This window comes from Haplochromis burtoni, unplaced genomic scaffold, assembly GCF_018398535.1.
Source record: "Haplochromis burtoni strain Fernald_Lab_line unplaced genomic scaffold, NCSU_Asbu1 Contig_563, whole genome shotgun sequence".
Classification (NCBI taxonomy): domain Eukaryota; kingdom Metazoa; phylum Chordata; class Actinopteri; order Cichliformes; family Cichlidae; genus Haplochromis; species Haplochromis burtoni.
In genome coordinates this window covers 83,319-102,442 of record NW_024582924.1, presented here as the reverse complement: position 1 = coordinate 102,442, position 19,124 = coordinate 83,319, and the positions used below count along the sequence as shown (strand labels likewise).

Here is a 19,124-nt window from a genome sequence, read left to right as displayed (position 1 = left end):
TTACATTTGTTCCTGACCACCGAGAACACTCACGTTAACTTTTATCGAGTGGACAAACGTTAGTGTGTGCTCACATAGCTGTGTCGCTAGCGGTCACGTAGCACATCATTATATACCAGCTAGCCAAACTTCAGTAACCCTACAAACTTCACTGCTGTTTAGTTTTCTGTCTTCTTTTATGTTGGAAGTGATAACAGAGCCGTACGTTTGAATTTGTTTCCAAAGTCCCGCAGTCAGGACATGTTATATTGTATTTAGATGGAAGCTAGCGAGCTAACTTCCTGCTAATTTCTACTTCGTTAAATTTCATAAATTCCGTTTTCACGGATGCTTGGATGATAAACTCAATGTTACACCTGGTAGAGCAGAACGCTGATCATTTTATTACAGATGAAAGACTTTAGACAGTTTTTCAACTCTCAGTGATGCCATAGTGATCGTTTGACTTTGGGACCTGCAGCGAAGTTTGAGCCCAGACACGGCTAGTGACGTCAGACTTAAAGACCGGATTAAAAAAATTCAGGCTATGTTGAAAAATAAAGGTGGTCATACAAAATATTGACTTACAATCTCATCAGAATTTTTGCCTTACATACTGTATTTACAAGTATATTTGCATGTTTTGTTAAATCACTGCATACATTTCCTATTTTCCTAGCAAAATGTAGAAAAAAATGAAAGGTGGCTCAGGGGTTTCTCTCAGCACTGTCACAAAATATTGACCTTCCTTGAGCACAAATCAACTTGATAAACTTCACGTTTACAAGACAATACTATAGTTAATACTGACTGATTATTAGCACGTGGCCAGCAATTACATTTCCCTTCCAAAGCTACTTATAAAATGATGCTGAGCTTCATACCTTCATATTTAACAACTTACCTTTGAATCAAAGTCCAACAAAACATAACTAGCTCATAAAGTGTAGGCCACTTCACATTAAATCTGAATAATGCTGTCTAATACAAATACATCTTCAAATTATCTAAAGTTTATTTTCTCCACTTCATCTGAATTATTTAATGTTTCTGGGACATTTTAAGATGATGAATGAAGTCTGGATAAACATCTATTCCGTTTAGTGCCAAAAGGGGGTCTCTATTCATGGTGTAAGTTCGCCCCCTGCTGTACACATCGAGCCTTCAATAACAACAACAAAACTCATCCCTCACACTATTTCCCCTGAGAAACTCTCTCACTTTTCATGCCTATTATTTCCTTCAATAACACAATTAATAATAGTGGTGCCTCCCTTTGTTATGCATGTGTGCACTGGAGCACTTTGTAAATAGAGGTTAGTGGTGATACACTTATTACGACTAATGGTTAAATAACAAGTAGGGGATTCGTAAATCAAAGTAATCGACTCAAAGTAAAGGTACGAATACACGTAGGATACACTATGCTCAACTATCATTTTCTTTATCAGTGGTTACAATCAAACATGGGATCAATGGGCTGAAGGTGGAGGGTCTCAACTCTTTCACAGTGATCTTCTGTCAAACTTTGGGCTTCTTATGACTTCTGTGGGACAAAATCCCCACATTATCCACAATCATTCATGTCACAGTGTCCTCAAAAGTCTCTCAAACGCAGTCCACGATGATGGGATACTGTTTAATCATAGTCGCTTATACTTTTTAAATATAAAAATAGCTGTCAAAAAGAGTCTCTAGGAGTAGGGAGAATGGGATAATCAAGTAAAGACAAAGGCAAATTTGTGAATATTTGACTGCACTTTCCCCAAGGACAGCAGTACATGTAAGGACAAAGTTCCCTTCTGAGCATATTTTTTGCAGTCACAAAGTCATATAGCACTTCCTTTATGCTGGACTTGAACGAAAAGGAACTATTAAGTCACTTAAGAAGTAAAATCCTTCGAACAGTTCTGTCACATTAAATCCCAGGATGAAAATATCTTTTGTTTGAAGGGTTATCTTGGTTCTTTGTCTAAGAAGAAGAGAATCTGTATATCAAGAGGATAACTCTCCCATTCAGGGATCTGCATAAATCTCTGTCCTTTGTCGTGTCCTTAGAGCAGAATGTCTCAGAAATTGCTGAAGAGCTCATGCTTCTTCGTCCAGTCCATCTGCGGGGCCTTCCTCTTTTCTTTACCACGGACCTTCCTCTTTTCTTCTGCCGCCGTAGCGCTGAGACTCAGGCCCATCTCGGCAAAGGGGTCAGACAGCTGGCCACCTTCATCATCTGCCAGCTAGAAATGATGAGACAGACAGATGCAAACAAAGGATTAGGGTAGAGGCTTTTATGTGGAGGTACAAAGCCCAAACATGTCACTGTGCACGAATGCTCACATCCACCTGCGTGCTGTTGCCCTGGCTGCTGAGGTCAGAATGCGTGGACCGGATGGACTGAGTGGTAGAGCTGCCATTGATCTGAGGACTGGGGGAGCCATTGGATATGGATGGACCGTCATAGTCTGCGAAAACATTCACATATGAAGGAAGTGTTTTCCAAGCCCGCGGCTTATTTGACATAGTGCTTGTCTTTACTTTTGTCATTATTTGATAATAATTGTTTAAAAAAAACGAACTTTACATAGGAAGATACCCCAAATTATTTGTTTGTGTATGCTAGACTTTTTAGTCAGTGCTAAGCAGATGACCTGAACAAATTAAAGTCAAATTAGTCTGGCTGTAAAAAGCAGCGCTCCACTGCCACCACTCTTTTAAAGGTCTATAATGATCTTTTTATGGCGTCTTATGGATTTTACTTCAGTGCAGTTTTTAATACCATTAACTGTAACATTTTACTTTATAGGCTTAAGGTTTTAGCTGGTATCGCTGGCTCTGCGTTAGATTGGTTTTCCTCTTACTTATCTGATAGGTCTTTCTGGCAAGTGCACCTCTAACATTGCCTCCCTAAACTGTGGGACTCCACAAGGTTTAGTCATGGGGTAATTAGTATTTTTCTTTCTAAATCCTAAATACTTTAGCTGGCATCCTTCAATCTTTTATTGATTTTTCTTATGAAATGTTTTTACGTCAATGACATTCAGCTTTATATCCCTTTAAAACCTCACCAGCTGGACAGGTGAGGTTCCCCTAGTCCACTGTTTAACACAGATTAGTCATTAGCTCTCTACCAATTACTTTGTTTTAAATATCACCAAGACCAAGACCAAGATCATAAAATATGCCAGGCTCAACAATTCTTCCCTGGGCTTTAACTTGGATGAAAAATCTTTATCTTTATTGCCTTTTTCATTTAAAGAACATTTCTAAATTGCAACATATGGTCTTCTCAGGTGAACGGGAGAAAAATATTCATCCATCTGTGCCATCGTGTTTAGATTACTGTAATGCCATGTTTACATTCTTGGACATATCATCTCTTTCACCTCTCCAAGCGATATAAAATACTGTGGCCATCCTGTTAAAAGGTTCTAGTAAGCTCACATCACTCCCATTTTATCCTCTTTACATTGGCTCCCAAGAGATTTTAAAATTCTTATATTTACAAACAGAGCACTAAATGGCCAGGCTCCAGATTGTTTATGTCAGCTACCTACAAATTGTACTGCTGCTTGCTGTCTTCATTCACAGGCTCTGAATTTGTTAGTTTTCCCTGTACGTGACTAAATAGATGAGAGGGGATGACAAAGCCTTTCAGCCTGTGGCACCAAAACCGTGGAACAATCTATTACTACAAGTTGACTCCGTAGAGTCTTTTAAAAAGTAGTTAAAGCTTTTTTGTTTAAACAGGCTATCTTTGTGACTGTCTTCTAACAAAGAAGAAAGCTCTATCTAGTTTATAAAAACTATAAACATCTTTTTTGAAAAAATGTTCACCAAAATAATGCAATAAAATATCTGCCATGTGCTTCCTCAACAGGGCTTCTTGGAAATTCAAGCCCATCAAATAGCCTGATGTAGCATAATCTCACCTTTTACATGGCTGACTGTGGGGATCAATCCCCTCCTCTTGAAGTGCTCGTCTGTTTCTGGATCCACCACCAACAGCCAGGTTTCATCTCCCCCTTTCTTGATGAAGGCCACCACCTCTGCATGCCGCATGCCCTCGATGTTAACGCCATTAACCTGGAAAACACACACACACACACACAAAAGGAAGGTTGCTTTTGTTTAAAAGAATCATGCTTTTACATGTTATTCTTTTTAACTTTTCCATCCAGGCTTATGACAGCTTTAAACTGAATTTCTTAATAGTTAGCTATACAGTGAATAGTACTCTCTAATTTGTACTGAACACCTGCTAACCTTCTGACCCTTGAGTAAGTTGCTATTCATGCTATTATGAAGACCTGTTTTGTAAACAGCTAATGCTCAGTCACAGTCCCAGCTACATGAGTAACTGTAACTATAACCAGCAACATGAAGTTATCTACACTCCCATGAAGTGTCTTTTGGGCAATCTGGGCAAATGGGATGGGAACACGGACAGCCCTCGTTACAGTGTTGAGGTCCTTATTCAACTTTGTCATCACTGTCCCATAAAAAAATACACACAGACATGTATAGTTTGATGATTCAAGACTCCCTCAAAACATGATTTTCCTTGATTTGACCCAGGGTCATTTTGGGTCACTTTAGGAATAGTCATAAAATTTTAGCCTAAAGGAATGACATTTAGGGTATTTTGACTTCTGCTGAAATGTCAGTTTTTAAGGGACAGTACAGTATAGAAGTCTGTGCTACCTCATTCAAACAGCAGGGGGAGCCATGCAGCCACAAACTAATTGCAGAGTTTATTTTTCAGGGGGCCTAAAAAATGCAACAATTCTACTACCTCTTGAATTTCTGCAACAGCGATTAAGCAAAGCTTTTTTCTTTACATCTGTACGTACGTGTGGCCATGGATGCAGCGTGACGTAACAGTGTGGAAAGCACACATCCACATCTACTCTTGTGTGACGTCGCCCTTGCTTTCTACACTTCACTTGCATAACACAACAGTCTGTTGTTGCCTCATCTTATCTAGATGCTGTGTTTTGAAAACTTTGAGTAGACCGTGGCTTCTCAAAAGGCAGCAGTCGCGGCATGCCGAGTTAGTGTCGGTACACAATCAATTATTGATGGCTCTCCTTGGCTCTGGCTATAGTGCAAGTTTCAGGTGTCAGTGTACTGAAGGGAAATTTGTGTAAAATTTCACTGCTTATGATAGAGGAGGATGGAAAATTTGAGCTTTAGAAAATAAAACTGTAGACAACAAGGTACAATATGACAGACCAGGAAACAGAAAATGAAGGGAAGGGCAAAGAGAGTAGATGGAAATGAAATGTAGAGAGAGCAGGATCAACAGATGGAAAAATGTGAACCTCTCTACATCAAAAATCACAAATGCAGGACTTATGTCAGCCAGAGGGACAGACAGACAGTTTGAATCCAAGAGAACAAACATCTTTGTATTTGGCCAAACAACAGGTGTTGTGTCATGTTTCACAGACTTCATTAACAGTCCATCCCACACAAGACAATACACTCTGTTCTTTGCCCACTGAGCTCATTAATACAGGCTGTAGAAACGTGCAGAAGCTTATTTCTCATGGGACAAACCCTTGTGGGACCTCTTGATACTCTGACTGTGCGTTTCTGAGGTCCTGCCACCTGCAGTTCACGTTTTTCATGTTATTTGCACATGTGGGTCTAACCTTGGACTGATCGAAACAAACAATTTTAAATGCATCCACACATCTGAGAATATGACGCATGTGATACTGTGAGTGACTTTTAACACTTCTGTCCACGCAGAGTCCCAGGAGGGGATGCCGGACAAACAAACAAAGCATGAAATGTGATTTAGATGAATGTTTGCAAGTATTTTGCCTCAGATTAATTCATGCTTGCATTAGATGTTAATGTAATTTACATAGAACAGCAATTTTTAAAGTTTGCCAGCTAAACAATCATTTCAATTGTTCCATTCAACTCAGTTTTGTTTATATAGCTCCAAACCACAGAAACACTTGCCTCAAGGTGCTTTACATCTACAATATTAGAACGAAAAGAAAACCTCCACAATCAGACGACCTCCTTTGAAGAAGCACTTGGTGACAGTGGACAGGAAAAACTCCCTTTGAACAGGAAGATACCTCCAGACTCAGAGAGGGGGGATAAGGGGAAAGAGAAGAAACATACGAAGAGTGAAGTCTAAGCCTTAGTGGAACATAACTGAAACTAAGTTTGATCTAAAAGGAAGTTTTTAAGCCTTACTGGTCTGCCTTCTGAAACCAAACTGGGAGCTGCTTCTACAGGAAAGGGCCTGAAAGCTGAAGGATCTGACTAGGAGCAAAGTGCAAAGTGCTCTGTTAGGATAGTAGCGTAAGCGTTCCTTACAGCAACTTGAATCACATTTAAAATACCTTTACTTTTATTTTCAACATAGAAAACTCCAATGCCTTCATCAGGGAATTTAACAGGTTCCGTGGAGTTTAACAGGTTCGTAGTGATGTTACACCAATAGAAATCTTCTACCAGGAATTAGAGCGTAAGATTCCACCAGTGATCTTCACATCAAACTTGCACATGGTGTGGGAGTCAAGAAGGCACACATAGCTGCGTTTCCATTTTAAATGAGTAACTATAGGCAAACTAGGAGGTCCATGAGGCTGCACCGATCTATATGCAGCAAAAAACTGAATATACTAAAATGCTGATGGTACGGATGATAATAGGCACAATAACCTCTACTGGGTTACTAGGTTTAGCATGTTTAAAATGTTTGCCCATTTAAAATAGTCAGAAAAGAAAGTGTTGGAAAACCTGTGGTTACATTAGGGGCAGCATTTTGAGCATCAAATGATAGCAACTCCTGAAGATGCCTGTAAATATAAATCATGGCATTCCCATCAGTGGTTCTTATATTGATGTATTCATACAGTATTTTAGTCAAAGTAGTGTCTGACTGACACTGTAGGGCAGGGGTGGGATATACATTTTTACCATGGGACAAGAAAAACTGGGACCGCTGTGGAGAGTCGCACAAATGAGTTTATATAAAGGGTTAAAATTACTATTGAGAAGAACTGAGTTCATCTTATTGGTGTGGCCCTCCACAGCAGTCCCTTTGGAAATATTATTTGCCCAACCCTGTTGTAAGGTGTTTTTCGCTGACAGCAAACTAAATTAAACATGTGATGTTTGTGATGAGCGAGATAGTGAGGCTATCATCATGCAGGTGTTAGGCCACCATGGTGCCGTAACGTGGAAAAAACACTCCACGTGTCCACGTGGGTAAACCTGGAATGAGTGAGGCAGTTGGCGCAGAGACTGATGAGGCGTTCACTGGTGTCAGGGCTTCTGCCAGACGTGGGCAGAAAGCTGAGCTCTCATCATAGTCTTAACACGCGTCCTGTGTAATGGGGCGTAGTGAGAGAAAAAGACGCCGGGAGATGGAGAAAGAGAGATCTGTCATGGTTGTTCACCTCTCTAACAAGCTGCTGACAGATAACACAAGCGCATCTTGATGCATGGTCAGAGACGGCTGTAATTATCAGGGTGCTCTCCCACACTAACTCACACAGCAGCCAACTAACTTCACAAAGACTCAGATTTGCTGATCCACAAACAACTCATACACTGAATTTGACAGGAAATTAAAAATAACTTTTTCTCTGCTCTAAATAAGCACACAATACTGGGCGTGTTATTTCTATACCAATTAACCCTGCTCTTTACTCTGCATATGCATACGTATTCATAATTTCACTCAAGCACTTTAAATTAGTAAGGTTGAGTACCATTCAACTTCATCTGTATATGAATGTTCATGTCTGTGAGTGTCCCTCGGTTTCTGTCTCCATGGAGAAGGGAGGTGGAGGACAGTCAGTGCCTTCGTTGACCTGCTACAGGATGTTCCCACACTCTCTCTCCAGCCATCTAATTTTCCAGTGAAGCATCAGCGCACTTTATTTTCTAATGATAAGCACGTTGCCAGCACAAACTCGCCTCTTGCTAACTTTGGTGAACTGCAACTCTGCTCTGCTCGTTTTGGTTAGCATAAAGACTGGAGGAAAAGGGCAAAACTCACTTTAAGCATTCTGGAATATCCATGCATTTCCTTAAACTCCAACTAAGGTTGTGGAAGGGCTCGATTGAGAGAGACATGGGTTGTCAGTCTGTGGTAGGGTTAACGCAGAAAAGCAGACCCCCCCATTCACGCTGACGCCTACACCCAATTTAGAATCACTAATGAACCCAACATGGATGTCTTTGGGTTGTGGGAGGAAGTCAGAGCATTTGGAGGAAACCCACGCAGGCACTGGAAGAACATACAAACTCCATAAACAAAGGTCCCAGCTGACCAAGAACTTTCTTACTAGAGGCGACAGTGCTAGAAAACTGCACCACCGAATCTGCTCTAATGGCATATTGTGATTTTTATGCTTAGGATTGCCAGTATATTCAAATTAAATATGTGTCATAACTGCTAACTGGCTGATGGGGCTCTCTTCATCTAACTCTTCTACCCATCGTAATACACCACCTTATTTACTTAGGAGGAAGTATATCTGCGAGCTATCAACTGAAACCAGGAGCTACAAAAGCATCAGTATGTTTCTCTGGATTTTAGCTTCGTTTAACTTTTCTATCAGAGCCTGTTGGAGTCCTGTTTGATGTAATGTGCTGCACTCTAGTCTCAACCCTGATATAGAGCCGGAGAGGTCAAAGGTCATGAGAATGGAGGGTGAATGCTGTGTGAGTGTGTACACTCCGATGAAGAACGATTTATAATGATGATGATGTTTCAGTAGCGTGGATTTTGGTTAATCTAGGGGAAAGTTCACCAAACATCCGTGAACTTTCTAACCAGTTTCCTCACTCCGGTGGAAATCTGAAATAATTATGTTGTTTTTCTTTTTTGCACATGCATCTTCATTTTCTGCTGCATTCTTTCTTTGCTATCCACCTCACTCAGTCTCTTTCTACATGTTATTGAGGGAGCACATATACGCTCCGTATTGTTTCGTGTCTTAGCTCAAAGTGATTTATAGCAGATCCTCCTCTCCCCTGAGACCACCCTGCTCTGCCTCACCAGTTTGACACAGTAAAGCTCGAGTTCAGGCTGCAGGTCCTGTTATCCTTAGAAACACAAACGTGTAACGCCCGCCGTTTTAATTACAGCCAGGGTCACATCTGTATTTGATCACACGTGTGAGACTGCTCTCAAATCCTGAAGCCTTTGTTTAAAAATAACAACTAATGAAAAATCTCCATTTTATACCATTTAAAATGGTTTATTGCTGAATTTTGAATGTTTCCAATAAGGTGGCGAATGTCTTGTGTACAAATACTCTAAATCAAATGGATTTTTTCAAATGCAAACATAATGTAAAGTCACCCATCAGCTTCTAGTGATGAGGGAACAGCTACGAAGAAAGTCATGCGAAGTGTTTTGGTATGTCATTTCTTACGAAAGAGGCCTTTTGGGGTTCTTATAATCTTCCGTGACGGGAATGCAGTATGCATCACCAGTAATCAACTCATCAGTTTACGTGCTTTAAAATATCCTCACTTGTTTTTCTGGTCTGCTGTGCCCACGCCAAAAAACCTCTCACACAATAATTACTTAATATGTTGTTCTGGAAATTTTGCACCTTAGATTGCTTAAGGACACTTCTTTGACCTGCTAAACTTTACTAACTTCACTCATTCAGCATGCAAGTCTATCAATGTCCTAAAAGTATCTGTTTGGGGACTGTGCACAACCTTCAACTTAGGCTATATCCAGTTAACCAATTTCAAAATCTCACATGGTCAGGGATGTTGTCATCATACTGTTCATGTCTGAATAACTTAATTTTATATCACAAACACATACACCTGTAAAAACTGGACTTTCCTACCTTTAAAGAGGAAAAATTTACTGGACAATGTGATTTTTCTGGATTGCACTGATTTGTATATAATATTCAGTGCCGTGTGTGGTGCGTTCCCAAGTCACAAATTACTGTAATCACATTACACTTTTCAGTAACACGTTGTTGTAGTAAATTAAGTAATTACGTTACAATAATACTTATGTGTTTTTCTTGTGTTACTTGGTTCTTCAGTCATCTGCATGTTGGGCTTGGAGGAGGTAAATGGTGGAGAGGTCTACAGCTTTTGAGGACTGAAGATTAACTTTATTTTTATTGCACGAAAGGACAAGATGTTGAAATGCAAAGTGAGTCCCGGACAGACAAACTGGATGATGCTACTAACACAGATAGAACCCAGAGTGATGTTAAAGCTGAACGTATGGCAACTCCAAACCAGCAAACCAGGCCCTGAACTTCAACGGGCGTCAGTCGGAGTTGCAGCCTCCATTTCTACCTGTACATCTACAGTAGAATCACCATGACGATCGCTTTGAAGTCTCAGGGAGGGGCGGCAAAACCACCAACACAAAGTAAAGATTTGCTTTGTGTTTCTGGTTTTTATGGTCATGCATTCAAAACTGAAAGAAAGACTGTGTGTGCATCTTGTTTAGAATAGTTACTTGCGTGGTCTGTGGAACTGGTAACTATACAACATTGCATTTCAGGTCATTTATAGAGTAATGTAACAGATTACTTCATATAGTGAGTAATTAAGTAACATTACTGCATTGCTTTCAAGAACAGTTACAAGTAATGTGTTGCACTTTACATTTCTGAGTAATATTACAGATACAAAGACTCCACACCTCTATGAGTCTGTCTTGAGGCTGGAGCCCGGCACAGTCTGCAGGTGACCCGGGGTCCAGGGAGCGGATGTACTGTCCGGGCCGCGACCGATCACTGTGAAGGTTGAAGCCGTAGCCCATCTCTGACCGCACCAGGTGGCAGAGACGTGGAGCGAGCTCGGATGGGTTGACCTGGGGCCTCGACTGGGACTCGGGCTGGGTTTGAGCTTCAGCCTGGGCCTCCTGCAAGTGAATGGGAAAAAGATGTTTGTCCGCCTGCTTTGCATAACACACAATATAATTAATCTACACTGTCAGTTAAGGGAAACCGTCAACAGAGACTAGAAAAAGAACTGGTGACTTGACACTTGACACATCACTCATTTTAAAAGGCCATGCTTTGACAAGTTGTGTTGCCTGAGGACATGGCTATTGCAGTAGTGCTGGTACAATCAAATAGTGTGCATGAATATTTGTAACTGTACGCCATTCTTTGTGGCCCTTCTATTACTGATGTGTTAGCAACAACTGTAGGAACTTAATACTGTACTCAACCAGCACAATTTACTTGACATAGTCAGCCACACACACACATTTTAAACTAATGACTCACAGCCATATTGCTAACAGCCAAACCACATCCATAGCTACAGTTAGAGTCATAATCACAGATACAGTCACGGAGGCAGCAGTTGGTAATAAGCTGGCAAACTAGTTTGTTAACGTTCAAACTTCAATGACACAGCTAAAGGATCAGACAGTGGTTACAACCAGCAACGGTCTGCTGTATCGTAACGCAGCTTTCTTCATGCAGGAAATACAACATCAGCTATGGCTTTCTTTCTGTGAAGCAACTATCGAACCAATTTGAGGTGATTCGAGCTTTGTTACATGGGGTGTTATCCTGCTGGAAGCAGCCGTCAAAAGATGTGTACACTGTGGTCATAAATGGATGGACATGGTCAGCTATAATGCTCATATAGGCTGTGGTGTTTAACAAATGGACAGTTGGTACTAAGGGGTCCCAAAGTGGGCCAAGAAAATATCCACAACGCTATTATTGCTGCCATGTGATTGGCTAATTATTATGCATTTGTGTTAACACATAGTTGAACAGGTGTACCTAAAAAAATGGCTCGTGAGTGTATATACCATAGGAATAGAAAAAAAAGTGAAAAAATATAAATTGCCAACAGCTATCAGTTCATGATGTCAGAAAACAATAAAAAGTGTGAACAATAAAACATGTGAGCATCAGAGAGAGAGATGAGATCAATCGCAGCTGATGTTTGGTCTGCAGAGAAGTTACATCACAGCAGTGGTATTTATGTAGGGATATATGTACAGTGGTTCATATGTAAATGTAAAAAAAGATGTAATCCATCAAAGTAACACGCTCCTTTCTGCAGACCATGTGATGATTTTCAGAAGCAGGTAACTAAACACGCTCCACCAACTTTGCACTCCACTGTGTGAATATTTTATACATAAAAAGCGATGCTTAAATTCAGTGGTAATTTAATCATACTCACCGCGTTACGTTTTGAATAGTTCCGGCTGATTTTTTTGTTGGTTAACAATAACCTCCTTTTCATGTACCACCATTCACTCGTTTAATAGGATGTCTGATTTTATTATAAGATTTCAATCTGGACTGAAAATGTCCATTTGCAGCATATCTCTGACTAATAGCCTGGGTGAAGACATTTATAGAACCTGTATAATTGTGCCTTGAGTTCTACAGTGTGATCATGCTGATTTACCCTCCTACACACCCAGGAGAGAAATGTGCTGCGAGAGGGATGGCCAGCTCCATAACCCCTGCTGATATTAGCGTTGAGATAACAGACAGGCTGAGCTGGAGTCCACATAATGTACACACGCTGTGTTCACATGATGTAGCTCCAGCCACATTACGCAACTTGAGAAGCCTTTTGCTTTCACTGCATATGCAAAAACTAAGATCACGGTCCAGCTTGCGCCGGCTATAAATACATATGGAGCATGTGGGCAGGGTGAGAGAGAAAAGAGACAAAGGTAGTATGGTGTGTTAACAGGAGATGATGGTTGATGACAGCTTCTTCTTTTCTTTTTTTCCCCTATTTTCTAACTCGTCACTCATTTCCATTCAACTTCCTGGACATTAACGCAAACGGCTCCCGAGAACATGAATCTCCACAGCAGTTCTCACCAAGAAAGACCTCAAAAATAACAAAGATGGCAACATATAATTTCAGTTCAGGCGCAGAATTCTTTAGGGCAACAGTGATCTGGGCAGCTTGCCATTAGATGGAGGGAGAGAGAGAAGAGAAGGGAGTAAGAACTGACAAACAATGGAATAATTCACAGTCCTCTGTTTCCTGGCTGGAGAGGAAGTGCCTGGGTTGGGCAGCTGGGGCGGACTGTCCAAGGGAGAGAAAAAATATTTGCAATATCGAATGCATTAGTATCCTGGGATGTAGGCAAAGGGAATTAACAAGAAAATGACAGAACGGAGGAGAGGAGGAAGGCTGAGAGAGAAGTGAATGAGTGAGCGTGCATGTGTGGGAGGGATAGAAAATTAGATGCAGTGAGAGGGCTGGGAAATAAAGTTCAAGAAAAAAGAGAGACAGGCAACTTAAGAATATGCAGAGCTAACAGATAAACACAGAGTGCTAAGAGAAATCATGATGACAGAAGTTTCCAGTAAGACACGATGGCGAGGTCTGCAGTGGAACTCCTCTAACATAAACACTGAGAGGAGCACAGCTGGGAGTTATTAGGTCGGGGGAGACGTAAGCGCCTGCCAATCTAACCTCCAACCGCCTCCCAGTGCCTGTCTGCACCCCACTAATCACCCCCTGGGGTCTGTGCCATCTCTTGAACTCCGTGTCCTCAGCATAGTGTGCATTCAGGACGCTTTATTTTGGCGCTGTGGGTTTCTTCTGCATAAAACTAAGAGCACAGGTTAGCTGCATGCCTCATTCACGTGTATGTGTGTGTACTCCGCTCCACATCGAGGAAGATTAATTTGGGCAAGAGGAAATTGTAAAGGACGGAGGCGCTGATTTGAAAGATTCGAAGGGTGACAGCCAAAAGGCTCGGAGGGCTTTAAGTTACCACACAACCTTGCCAAAATCACAGGCAAACAAATGAAATGTAGCCACTGTGTTTGTTTGAACTGTGGGTGCTGAAAACTTGATGGTTTTTGGAGAAAATATTTTGATGAGAGAGAGAAAAATGAGATGTAATGTTCTTATTTTTGTCAGCAAACTAGCTTGTCATCAGGAAAGTTATCAGCACTGGACATTTTGTTTTTCAAAACAGAGTGCCACATGGGAGGAGAAGCGATAGGAAATGCTGGAAAAAAGCAGAGAGGCCATGTAACTACAAGTTCATGGAAAATGACCAGGCTGCTTTTCTATAAGGAATATGGAATTTTCCACTCTTACTGCTGTACATTAAACATGACATGCAAACGCATACTGACCCGAGCATCCTGACTGTGACTTCTTGAGACGATTTGCTGTCAAAGGGACGAGTGCCCTCCAAAGGATTGCATTAGTTTCCAGCCACAATGACATTTTGCTGGTCTCAGTAGATGCATGTGTGGGTGAATACCCAACTCATTTCTTTAACTCTGTAATTGGGTTTATTTTGATTGCACTAAAAGTTTGAGGGCTGAACTTTATTTTGTTTAATGTATGAGATGACATGCCAGAGCTGGTTCACTTTATTTTCTTATGCTTATTTTTTCCATTAGCAGCTTTTGCCCAGTTAGTTCCATATTTTGTACAATAGATGTATTTACTGGTGAACAGATTCATTAGCCATCGGTAGCTCAGTTTGTCCTTCGGGACAAATTGTGTCACTTGGGAGCCGTCTTAGTAGCTCAAAATGGATAGTGACATATAAACTGCATATACAAAAACACTTGTCAAGTCTAATTAAAAACACTTTAACCTAAAATCTGGTCATTTTATTGCAGGTTATACTTAATGCATGTGCAAGTTATGTAACATACGATGATTGTCCATGACTTGGCAGGGCTGAGTTTGATTCATGGCTCTCCCATGACTTCCAGCCCATGTTTCCTCAGGCTAGAAAACTGCCACTTTGTGTCTTTGAGACATTCCTGCAGTTTAACTATTTGGTGTGTCTTCTGGCTTCCTTGACAGACATAGTTGTGTATCATTTGCATAGCAATAAAAATGTATGCATTGCCTGATACTGATGATACTGCCTGGGGGAAGCATAATAATGTAGAGTGGACTGGTCCTAGCACAGAACCTTGTGGAACTCCATAATTAACCTGTGTGTGTAAGGACTCCTCATTTACATGAACAAATTAGAGCTCGTTAGATAGACATGATTCAAACCATTGCAGTGCAGTTGCTTTAATTCTTATGACATGAATCTCTGTAATAAACTATTGTGGTCGACAGTATTGAACACAACACTGAGGTCTAGCAGGACAAGCGCGGAGACGAGTCCAACGTCAGAGCACTAAATCAGTGGAAGGTCTGAGAAATCAGAGAGAAACGCTGAGTAACTGTAACTTCCTGGATTCTTGCTGCCTGCCTGTCCTCAGCTCCTTGCAGTTAATTGTAATTTTTACATAAGGAGGATTTGTTTTTTTAAAACCTTGGGTTAGATTGAGGCCCCTATGTTAGCAGTCTTCACAAATAAAGCTCTATTTCTCTACCTGAAAGTAGATTTTTTTTTCTCCCCAGAAAATGACTGAAGTCAAGACAAAATTAGCCAAAAAAAGGCAGCACTAAGCTGTGTTCTGGGGTCTTCTCACCATTTCATATGTATATGTGGAAAGCTGTAGATGGTGAGAACAGCTGCAAGACCCAACACAGAACAGAGGATGCATCAGTGATAACAGACACTGTCACTGATACAGCCGGAAAGGTGAAGCTGGGGTGGAGGTGGGTTGCAAAGCAGCTTGCAGGTTCACAAGTAACTGTGTGCAGCTTAAAGCAGCTTAAATATCAGGCAAGATATGCGATTTGCCAGAGAGATGCACGGAAGGATATCAGATGAACTATCAGCTCATGTGGGCTTGCAATGAAAGCAACTAATCTGTCTGGATTGTGCATGAGCTTGACTTTATGGCCAGCCTGAACAATGCTACGATTTTAAGGTTAAACCATTATCACTTATATTGGTTTTCAAACACAGGTTATATCGCAAAACGTTATCACTGATCTCCAAAACAGTGTGCACTTTAATGGGAGCAGTTTGAAGTTTGGCAGAGTAAGAAAGAAGACACACCAGTTTACATGTTTAATTGATTTATGTGCACAGATGCTTCTCCATATTTTCCTCCTTGCAGTGACTACTGAAAGTGGCATTGGCAGGTGATGAAACTAGATCGCAGCTTGTTGAATAATTGAGCAGCGGCCTGCTGCGATGGATGGATCATGACCGGTTGTTAACCCTTTCACAGCCAGGGTGTGTGTTTAGGTCATGCCTACGTGTGTGCACTGCTATACCTGCCCTAGATTTCCTACAAAGAAACTTTAGATCCCTGTGTGTGTGCATCAAGTGGCTTCCGTAGAGATTATTGTAAACTTAATAGCCTCTTTATAAGTCAGTCAGCCCTTTGAACCGTGAGACAAAAGAATGCAGTCTTTCATGCTGAATTTGTATTGCTAAGACAGATGTGGGAAGCTCTGAAATATGACAAGTGTCATGAAATTAAATAATAACGATATTCAGCTTATCATGTTTGTAAAACAAGCACACCCACTATTGTTGATAAATAGGGTGTCTACTGACCAAAGACATTACAATTGCATTTGGAAAAGAAAATTTCCACATGAATCTGTGCAAAGCTGTTAGAAACTAACTGCACTGCCAGGTGCTGCTAATCAAATGAACTTGATTAACTGATCATCAGCAAATGCGAGCACCTCTTTTAAAGCACAGGCTTTGCAGTTTGTAGGTCTGGAAGATTCAGGTGTGTGTTAATATGATGGCACAATCTTCTTAGGCGTGGACATCCCAACAAATTCACCCCAAGGTGAAACTGTGCAATGCTGAAGGAAACTGCAAAAAAAGAAGCTGTATCTAAGGCTTGTTCCGGAATTTACGTTTCCCAATTTTGCTTTAAGTTATAAAGTTATTTACATATGGCCTAATTATGATCCTTATTGCTGTTTTAGAGAGGAGCGGTGCTTCAAAGGATAGTTGCAGATTTCTGTCAGAATCTGCAGATTTTACAGTACAAATAAAATGTTCAAATTTCTCCAACGTTGTCTTCCCAACAGTTTCACGGGATGGCCAGGAAGCATTCGCGATGTCTTCTCTGGCGTCTGTCTTGTGTCAGTGACGTAAAAGACTGATTTAATGCGACATGAACATTCAAACAGCAGTCGCTTTCTACAACATCAGATATGTATCGGTACCACATACGAAAGTGACCCAGATCGGATTTGAAAATATCAGATTTGTGCCGTTCACACTGTCATACCATGATCGGATATGGGTCGCATAGGGTCAAAAAAGTCGGATTTGATGCGCTTTCGCCTGCAGTGTGAACGTAGCCTAAGACTCTACTCACCTCGACTAGTATGTTACATGTTAAAGTTTATGACAGTTCAAAAAGATAGAAAAAGACTGAACAAGTACAACTTGTTTGGGAAGGCTGGCAGGCAAATGCTTCTTCTTGCTTAAAAAAACATGGCAGCATGGCTTAGCTTTGCAAAGCTGCATCTGAACAAACCACAACTCTGAAACAATGTCGTTTGGACAGAGCATACCAAAGTGGAGATGTTTGGCTGTAATGCACACCGCCACAGCATATCAGCACAAATACCTAATGCCAACTGTCAACCTGGTGGTGGAGGTGTGATGATTTGGGCTTGTTTTGCAGCCAGACAACCTGGGAACCTTTGAGTCACTGATTAAACCATGAACTCTTCTGTGTGCCAAAGCACTGTAGAGTGAAATCAGCCAACTAAAACTGGGCCAATCTTTGGACATGCACCAGGACAATGATCCCAAGTACAGCAGCAGATCTACAGCAGAATGGCTGAAAAAGAAAAGAATCAAGGTGTTGCATGGCCTAGTCAAAGATCAGACCTCAACCTGACTGATATTCGGTTGCAGGGTCTAAAGAGAACTGTGAATAAACAATACCTGCAAACCTCAGTGAACTGAAGCAACACTGAATTAAAGAGTGGGCCAAAATTCCTCCAAATGATCTGAGAGAATGATAAAAGTAATACACAAAACAATGACTTCAAGTTATGGCTGCTAAAAGTGGTTCTACAAGGTTTTACAGAACTGCACAGAATCCCGTGAAAACGTTTAATTTTTTAATGACTGCACTTGTGCATCTATCAAATGTCAGTAAGGGTTCAAATAAAACTTAACTTTAGAACAAGTTTATGGAAAAAATTGACATTCCGACAAAAAATACAATCTGGAACTAAACTAAATGTGCAGCTTATTTTTTCTTTTCCGTGGCCTTAGTGTAATTTATTTTATGACTTTCCATAACCCGACCAGAGTTCTTTCATGACCTAAAAAACTGTATCCCAGTTTGTTGTTGTTACTCCTCAGCTTGGAAACATTTTCACTGGAGTCGACAGTCTGTTTTCCAGCTGGGCATGCAACGCAGAAAATACCATAAGTGTTCAAAACATAAGAAAGCACCTCTGCTGTAATCATGTAGCAGCTGACCACTTAAAAAAAGAAAAAGTTTGCATGTTTTCATACATAAGTATCTATGAGATTACATCAAAAAATACTCTAGTATAAGCAGCAATGTGCACAGCACAAGGAAGGAGCTGCTGCTCTTGTTTCCATGCATGCTTGTCCTTCGTCATCTGGGGAGGATCCTCACGTTTTTGTTTTTTTTTTAGCATGGAAAGATTTTTATCAGGGGTGTTTTGGAGACATCAATCATGCAATGAATTTGACACCCGTTGGAGCCGTGGAAAGAAATGCCTGCCTTTGTTTGTTCACTTTACTCGATAATAGCCACAATGATTAAGGACATTCAGTGGCTCTTTGTGTGCCACTGAGCATTTAACTATTTATTGTTCATCTTGATCCTGTCCTTGTTTTAATAGGCCTGCAGACATATTTACTTGACAAGTAGGAAAAGCCCCAGAGTTCCTGATAACCCTGTTCTGTTTAACTGCAGAAGTAATTAATTGCATTGTTTGTACCGTGACATGGCATGATATGCCTGCGGTGAGAAAAAGAGGCCCTGCTGGGGCAGATAAAGTTTTCTTTAATGAACTGCGTTAGTGGGAAAGAGTGACAGCCATTTAGCTCAGGCTTGGCTTTTACACTGACCTTTGTGGCCGACACCAAAACCTGCCTGTTTTATACCACGTGTTACAGTCTTGTTGACAATACATGTGTTACTGAGGTCTTCTTCATTAAACCGAATCATGATTTAAAAAAAGTTTGGATTCGGGAGACAGACACTATCTCTACTTTTAAGATTAGGCTTAAAACTTTCCTTTTTGCTAAAGCATATAGTTAGGGCTGGACCAGG

The 19,124-nt window shown here is 40.8% G+C and overlaps 1 protein-coding gene across 2 annotated transcripts in view; it reads right to left on the bottom strand.

Annotated features, from left to right (window-relative positions):
* Positions 1 to 223: 223 nt before the first annotated feature.
* Positions 224 to 19,124, bottom strand: part of LOC102308059 (Na(+)/H(+) exchange regulatory cofactor NHE-RF2) — a 35,521-nt gene continuing 16,620 nt past the window's right edge. Inside the window, exons 3-6 of one of the 2 annotated variants that reach the window (XM_005947921.3) lie at positions 10,646 to 10,867; positions 3,906 to 4,059; positions 2,314 to 2,438; positions 224 to 2,213 (exon numbers count right to left, since the gene is read on the bottom strand). In XM_005947921.3, coding sequence (XP_005947983.1) covers positions 2,049 to 2,213; positions 2,314 to 2,438; positions 3,906 to 4,059; positions 10,646 to 10,867 — 666 coding nt within the window. In that variant the 3' untranslated portion in view covers positions 224 to 2,048. The remainder of the gene's footprint in view (positions 2,214 to 2,313; positions 2,439 to 3,905; positions 4,060 to 10,645; positions 10,868 to 19,124) is intronic. The other variant, XM_005947922.3, reaches the window with a different exon arrangement.